This window comes from Sinocyclocheilus anshuiensis, unplaced genomic scaffold (genome assembly GCF_001515605.1).
Source record: "Sinocyclocheilus anshuiensis isolate Anshui unplaced genomic scaffold, SAMN03320099.WGS_v1.1 scaffold2026, whole genome shotgun sequence".
NCBI classification, from domain to species: Eukaryota; Metazoa; Chordata; class Actinopteri; order Cypriniformes; family Cyprinidae; genus Sinocyclocheilus; species Sinocyclocheilus anshuiensis.
In genome coordinates, this window is record NW_015547764.1 from 117027 (window position 1) to 125209 (window position 8183).

The 8183-nt window shown below is 40.5% G+C and overlaps 1 protein-coding gene across 1 annotated transcript in view; it reads left to right on the forward strand.

Moving 5' to 3' along the window:
* Positions 1-1374: 1374 nt before the first annotated feature.
* Positions 1375-8183, forward strand: part of LOC107704527 (DNA replication licensing factor mcm7-like) — a 17419-nt gene continuing 10610 nt past the window's right edge. The window contains exons 1-4 of the mRNA XM_016507467.1: positions 1375-1595; positions 2774-2853; positions 2925-3089; positions 5462-5586. Coding sequence (XP_016362953.1) covers positions 1565-1595; positions 2774-2853; positions 2925-3089; positions 5462-5586 — 401 coding nt within the window. The 5' untranslated portion in view covers positions 1375-1564. The remainder of the gene's footprint in view (positions 1596-2773; positions 2854-2924; positions 3090-5461; positions 5587-8183) is intronic.

Below are 8183 nucleotides of genomic sequence, written 5' to 3' on the forward strand. Positions count from 1 at the left end.
ATCTAAACCATCTTAAAGCCTGCCCTTGAATACCTGTATAGTTTTGTAATCGATCTATGAGTATGTCATGATCTATAGTGTCGAACGCAGCACTAAGATCAAGTAAAACTAGCAATGAGATGCAGCCTTGGTCTGACGCAAGAAGCAAGTCATTTGTAATTTTAACAAGTGCACACACACTCACTCACACACAAACACTCACTCTCACACACACACACACACACTGAATCAGTGTGATTCGCAGCAGACAGCAGAGTCCGTTCTCTCAGAGCATCCAGTCTCATCTCAGCACGTGAGTGTTCATCTGCACTTCTGCCGTTTCACGGTATTCATGTGTGCAGAACAATGTTTTCAAAAATCATAGTAACAGGCAACACTGCATCAGAATGAAGGGTCAAACTCAGGCATAATGAAACGCATGCAGGAGCGGTGCTAAAAACACACGAGACTGTGTGTGTGTGTGTGTGTGTGTGTGTGTTCAGACTATCACTGGGTCATGAAGATGCTTCAGAGGATGAGGAGGAGCCAGAAATTGAAGATTACGATGATGAAGACTGAGCTGGGCATCACTTTGGTGAGTTAAAGCCTCTTCATCATCTTCCTCTTCCTCCGCCAGCTTCCTGGAGGATCTGTTTGAGAGAAACCAGGACCAGGACACGTTCGTGTTTCACCGAAGCAGTGGAGCATTATGGGATGTTGTGTTACTGCAGCTGTTTTTAATATCCTGTGAAACCTTCAGTTGAGTCAATGTTGATCTGAATGAGAAAAGCACAAGAAATAACCTGTTTGTTTTCATGATGGTTAAAAATGATGTTGGTTGAAGTGTTGAAACAGTTTTGTTTATGATCTTTGTTTAAATAAATAACTTACATTTATTTCTCATTCTCATAAGTTTTTTTTTCCTGGAAGATTTTAGATTTAGCGCAAAATTGCATTTACACTTAAAGCCAGAGTGCAGGTGTTTTTCATAATCCAACACCTTGTTGCTAAACACACATTGATAAATTGTCAGCAGACAATATAGAGCACAATATACTATACCATATATTACACAATACAGTATGCACAAAATATATTGTGGAAATGAGCGGCGGTGGCATTAATGTCAGATCCGAGGCGGGAATCTGACTTGATTAGATCCCATATAATCGGGTCCTGGTTTTTTTTTTTCTCACTTTCAGATGTTTGTTTTATCTTTTAATTAGATATGTTGCATTAAGTTCTGTTCTGCTCCGCGCTCGTGGCGGAAGTTATAAGCTGGTCGCCGCTTTTGTCAAGACGTCATAAACCGGATTGTTTTGCCGCCGTTTCAAAGGGCAGATGTTATTGGTTAATCTGCCCACGTGACGTACCACGTTTGGAAGATTGTCGCGCCACAGGCAGAGCCCCGCCCTCGCGCACTGGAAGACTCGCTCTGATTGGTGGAAAGCGGCAGCAGACTCGCGCCAGTTTTTGCAGCTGCTCTTCAGACCGCGCTGCATCTTCAGTCAGGAAAACGCTTTCTAGGTCAAATATTCACACATTTACCTCAGAAACGTGACTATTCCACACTTCCGCGACAAACATGGCACCAAAGGATTACATGGCGGAGAAGGGTAAGTTGGGAAGTGAATTTCTAGCGCACACTGAACTTTAGTTTTAAGAACTCTCAGCTGCGGTTCGCGGGTGTTTCTGAGGCCATGCGCATCAAATGAAACTTAGATCAAAGCAAAAGAATCATATTTGGTGTGTGAACTCGGAGTCGGTGTGATATATGTGCTGTTTGTTCCGTTATTACTGTGACTTTAGATGCGTTTCTTACATTAGTTTTATTGTTGCTCGCGGGAGCTGCGCGCGCTTGCGCTGAAGTGCCCGGATGGAGTTTCGGAACAAAGCGGCGGCGCGCGGAGAGCACGTGCTCATTTTCAGACAAAACGTCAACAAAAGAATCACGCGTTTCTGTTTATTCCGATCGGTTTATTCCGTAGCGGTTGTCAGGCGTCGCGTTACCGGTCCGGACGGGACTAGTTGATGAAGCGAGGAGGGATCGCGGAAGCGGCGCGGCTACAGCCATGTGCTGCTTTGTTTACAAAAACAGCCGCCATTGAGTGGCGTTACACGCGCGTCATTTATAACGCGAACCGTGCAGCGAGATGACGCGCGATCAGGTTAGTCGACGCGACACCGATTCGATACGAGGCTGTTTGACGCGTCGATCATATAGTTTAACTGTGTTTATCTTCTGAGGTTTATTCTCTGCTGAACAGCTGCTAGTGAACGCTGGACGCACAGTGTCGCAGGAGCTATTAATTGTGATCTGCTGCGAACGTTTTCAGCTTTTTGTTGTTTCTGCGTTTTGTTTGTTTACGCTTCCTCCGCGCGCGCTCACGTGACTGAGAGCGAAACTCTTGCTGCATTGAAGCCCCGTTCACACCGCCAGCGACACAGCGACATAATCCCACTCATTTTCAACGGAGAGCTGGCGACTTCAGTGTGGGCGAGTCAAGCGACAAAAGTTCAGAATTCTTCAACTTTATGCAAATAAGCAGCGAATTTCGCGAGCGACAACCAATAGGAGTGAAGTCAGTGGAGAGCACGTGACTCGTCTGCTGTAGTGGAGTGTTACGGGGTAACTAGGCAACCAGTAGTGGGAACGCCCACTAGCGACCTCAATTGCCAGCCACAAGCAACAAGCAGTGAAAAAGTCGCTTGCGGTGTGAACGGGGCTTTACACAGCCGTGCTGTCGTCAGATCTGTGTGTGATCGCGGCTCTGCTGCTGTGGCTGTGTTCCAGAGAAGTGCAAGCGCTTCCTGCAGGAGTTCTACAGTGAGGATGACTCCGGGAAGAAGGTGTTCAAATACGGCGCTCAGCTGGTGAGATCTGCAGCCTGCTCCGTTCCTGCAGCTTCGAGCCGGACTCCCGCTCACCTGTGTGTGTGTTTCAGGTGTCCCTGGCGCACCGCGAGCAGGTGGCGCTGGTGCTGGATCTGGATGATGTGGCGGAGGAAGACCCTGAGCTGGTGGAGAGCGTGTGTGAGAACAGCAAGCGTTACGCCGGACTGTTCGCGGATGCGGTTCACGAGCTGCTGCCGGAGTACAGAGAGCGAGAGGTGACCGCAGACATTATAGATCTGTGTACCACTGTCAGAAAACAAAACAAAAATAACATCCAGCTGTATCCACGTTCACTCACAGAATGATATATGCTACATAACAAATCACAGCTTTGTGATTGTTGAAAAATGTAAACCATTATCACACAGATCTTCATATATAGCTGGATATATAAGTGGATATAAGAATGAGCAACGTAATTTGCGTACATACAGGATATAAACACTCACACAGCTGAGATTCTGTGTATCAGTAATATTGCCTGCTGATCGATATATTCGATATATTCGTTTGTAGCTTGTGGCAAAGGATGCCTTGGACGTTTATATCGAGCACCGGCTGATGATGGAGATGATGGAGAGTGACCCCGCAGACACGCATGACTCCCGGAACCAGTATCCGTCTGAACTCATGCGCAGATTGTGAGTGACACACACATACTGGGGCTGGCTCGATTCGGTTTTCATTTTGATTCATTTGGATATATATTAGGTGATATGCCAGTTTTTCTTAAGTAAAAAACCTCTCAATGCAGTAAACAATACACTGTATAATAATATTTAATCGGATAAAAAGCCCAATTTTTTTTACATTTATTTTACTGACCAAAAAAATACACTATACCACATTCTGCCCAATGTCCTTCAAACAAACGTGCCAAATGAATGCTATGAAATCATACAGTGCTTCACAATTTATTAGACCACCTGTCATAAAGAGAAAACACATATTTTAGGAATCTGTCAAAAAATAGTTTAAACCTAAAAAAGTTAGTCATTTATTGGGCAAATAACAAACTGAAACGAACAAATAAATAGTATTTATTCACATAACAATGGCCTTATGCCTTTCATAAAAGCTTGCATCCTTGCTGGCATTGTGTAGGTACTTTTTTGTCTGTGATTGGTAGGGGTGTGACGAGACACTTATCCAACGAGACGAGATGAGACACAAGACTGGGTTCACGAGGACGAGACGAGATTTGACTTTTTTTAAAGAATTCCTCGATGAAATATATAGGGAAAAATAGTATTTTATTCAACTGAAAAACACAAAATTCAAAAAATGTAGGTGCATTTTGAAATCAACTCGTACTTCATGAAATTAAACATCTATTTTAATAAATTGTATGCAGTAATAAACAACATGTAAACACTGCTAAATGTTTTGCCACAAACTCAACTGACAGGCAAGTAATTACACAAAAATTATAAATAGTATAAATAAAAATAAATAATAAACAACACAAATATACCTTTAAAGTGAAAGTGAAGCAGTCAGTCAAGTTCACATTATTTAGTAAACTGATTTCCACTTTAATCAAATATATAATAAACACGATTAATGTATCCATTTGAAAGAATAAAGCGGTGGTTCCAAACTGAGGGGCGCGGCAAGGCTGAGGGATAGTTAGGGCCCTATGAAATCCGTTTTATTTTTTTACTTCAGTGTGGGCGAGTCAAGCGACAAAAGTTCAGAATTCTTCAACTTTATGCAAATAAGCAGCGAATTTCGCGAGCGACAACCAATAGGAGTGAAGTCAGTGGAGAGCACGTGACTCGTCTGCTGTAGTGGAGTGTTACGGGGTAACTAGGCAACCAGTAGTGGGAACGCCCACTAGCGACCTCAATTGCCAGCCACAAGCAACAAGCAGTGAAAAAGTCGCTTGCGGTGTGAACGGGGCTTTACACAGCCGTGCTGTCGTCAGATCTGTGTGTGATCGCGGCTCTGCTGCTGTGGCTGTGTTCCAGAGAAGTGCAAGCGCTTCCTGCAGGAGTTCTACAGTGAGGATGACTCCGGGAAGAAGGTGTTCAAATACGGCGCTCAGCTGGTGAGATCTGCAGCCTGCTCCGTTCCTGCAGCTTCGAGCCGGACTCCCGCTCACCTGTGTGTGTGTTTCAGGTGTCCCTGGCGCACCGCGAGCAGGTGGCGCTGGTGCTGGATCTGGATGATGTGGCGGAGGAAGACCCTGAGCTGGTGGAGAGCGTGTGTGAGAACAGCAAGCGTTACGCCGGACTGTTCGCGGATGCGGTTCACGAGCTGCTGCCGGAGTACAGAGAGCGAGAGGTGACCGCAGACATTATAGATCTGTGTACCACTGTCAGAAAACAAAACAAAAATAACATCCAGCTGTATCCACGTTCACTCACAGAATGATATATGCTACATAACAAATCACAGCTTTGTGATTGTTGAAAAATGTAAACCATTATCACACAGATCTTCATATATAGCTGGATATATAAGTGGATATAAGAATGAGCAACGTAATTTGCGTACATACAGGATATAAACACTCACACAGCTGAGATTCTGTGTATCAGTAATATTGCCTGCTGATCGATATATTCGTGTGTGCGTTTTGTAGCTTGTGGCAAAGGATGCCTTGGACGTTTATATCGAGCACCGGCTGATGATGGAGACCAGAGGTCGTGACCCCGCAGACACGCATGACTCCCGGAACCAGTATCCGTCTGAACTCATGCGCAGATTGTGAGTGACACACACATACTGGGGCTGGCTCGATTCGGTTTTCATTTTGATTCATTTGGATATATATTAGGTGATATGCCAGTTTTTCTTAAGTAAAAAACCTCTCAATGCAGTAAACAATACACTGTATAATAATATTTAATCGGATAAAAAGCCCAATTTTTTTTACATTTATTTTACTGACCAAAAAAATACACTATACCACATTCTGCCCAATGTCCTTCAAACAAACGTGCCAAATGAATGCTATGAAATCATACAGTGCTTCACAATTTATTAGACCACCTGTCATAAAGAGAAAACACATATTTTAGGAATCTGTCAAAAAATAGTTTAAACCTAAAAAAGTTAGTCATTTATTGGGCAAATAACAAACTGAAACGAACAAATAAATAGTATTTATTCACATAACAATGGCCTTATGCCTTTCATAAAAGCTTGCATCCTTGCTGGCATTGTGTAGGTACTTTTTTGTCTGTGATTGGTAGGGGTGTGACGAGACACTTATCCAACGAGACGAGATGAGACACAAGACTGGGTTCACGAGGACGAGACGAGATTTGACTTTTTTTAAAGAATTCCTCGATGAAATATATAGGGAAAAATAGTATTTTATTCAACTGAAAAACACAAAATTCAAAAAATGTAGGTGCATTTTGAAATCAACTCGTACTTCATGAAATTAAACATCTATTTTAATAAATTGTATGCAGTAATAAACAACATGTAAACACTGCTAAATGTTTTGCCACAAACTCAACTGACAGGCAAGTAATTACACAAATTATAAATAGTATAAATAAAAATAAATAATAAACACAAATAATCCCTTTTAAAGTGGAAGTGAAGCAGTCAGTCAGGTTTACATTATTTAGTAAACTGATTTCCACTTTAATAAAAACATATATAATAAACACGATTAATGTATCCATTTGAAAGAATAAAGCGGTGGTTCCAAACTGAGGGGCGCGGCAAGGCTGAGGGATAGTTAGGGCCTAAATGGGTTTCTAAATTCCGTTTTAATTTTTCTTGACTCCTTTTTAATAGTTAAATAAAATTGTATTAATTAAAAAGCATGTCTAATTAATTAAAATCATGAAACTTATACATTTTCACATCAATTTTTTAAAAGTTTAACAAAAAATACATGTTTAGGGCCCTATGAAATGTTTTATTTTTTCTCACCATATTATTTATATTTTTTTATTGTTACCAAATTCTGTGTTTTATCATGTCTAATTATTTGAATGTATAAAACAACTTAATTTATTTATTTAGTTTTTCTTAAAGTAGCCGTGTGGTTTTTTTTATTTACATTTTTTTGGTTATCAAATGAAGGCATAAAACATTCATTTAATTTATCATTTATCTTTTAATTATTGAAGATTAAGCAAACTATTTTTTTGGCAAACAAAGGGGATTTACTATTAAAATTAAAACATTGAAGAAATGTTTTGTGATTATTCCTTAAAAAATAATGTTTGTTTAATTTTAGTAGTAGTAGTAGGCTATGTACATTCTACTGAAAAATAGTTCAATAGGCACAATGTCTTCAAATCAAACTAGTTTTACTCAAATCAAACGCAGTTCTGGAGATGTTGTTCATGTGTTTACGTCCTCATTTAGTGAGACGGCAGACGCTGAAATCACCGCGAGTGTGTGTGTAGTAAATGAAACCGCGCGTCTGCGTCATTCATTAACAGACACACGCAGAACATGCAGGATTCATATTTAAATCCAATTTTGTGGCTTAATATTTACAGATGCTAGTCCATATCGTGATTTGATTTAAGTGTAATGACCTACTTTTGATTAATTCATTCAACATTTGACAAATTCCATGACATTCCGCGTTAAACTGATTTCTGTTTTTATGACTGGATAAAGACTACAACTGCGTAATTTTCCCGCTATTCATGCAGCCACTTGCCTGATGTGAACACAAAATATCTTACATGCCACCATTGGTGAACGAGCCAGTGTAATGCAAATATATCTGAAAGGTCTTGCGAGGATATAGTCACGTTCTCGCGAGATCTTGTGCCACGAGATCTCGTCACACCCCTACTAAATAATGGCCAATCTAAAAAAAATAATACTACTTTTTTTAAAGGGGTCATATGATGCTGCTAAAAAGAACATTATTTTGTGTATTTGGTGTAATGAAATGTGTTTATGCGGTTTAAGTTCAAAATAGCAAAAAAAGAACTAAACCAAAAGCTGTGGTAAAAAAATTAAAAAACTGAGGTATTTATTTGTTGCATCCAGGGATTGAAATTAACTTTTTCACTCACCAGCCAATTTGGCTACTCAATTTTTAAGTTACCGGCCATTCATAACTTCTACTAGCCAAAAAAAAAAAAGACAGAAATACACCAACAGTTTGAGGCTGTCTACACTGGGTGTGACAAAGCGACCTTTGCAAATCATTTTGTCAGTACTAGGGGTTTGCGATATTGACAAAAAATAATATCTCAATATTTTCTGTGATTTTATCAATAAAGATAATTAGACGATATTTTGCTGAGTGTGTTATTGTGCTGATATCTTAAGGACTACCGTGGACAGCTGACTCCTAAAGTTTTTGATATATTTCA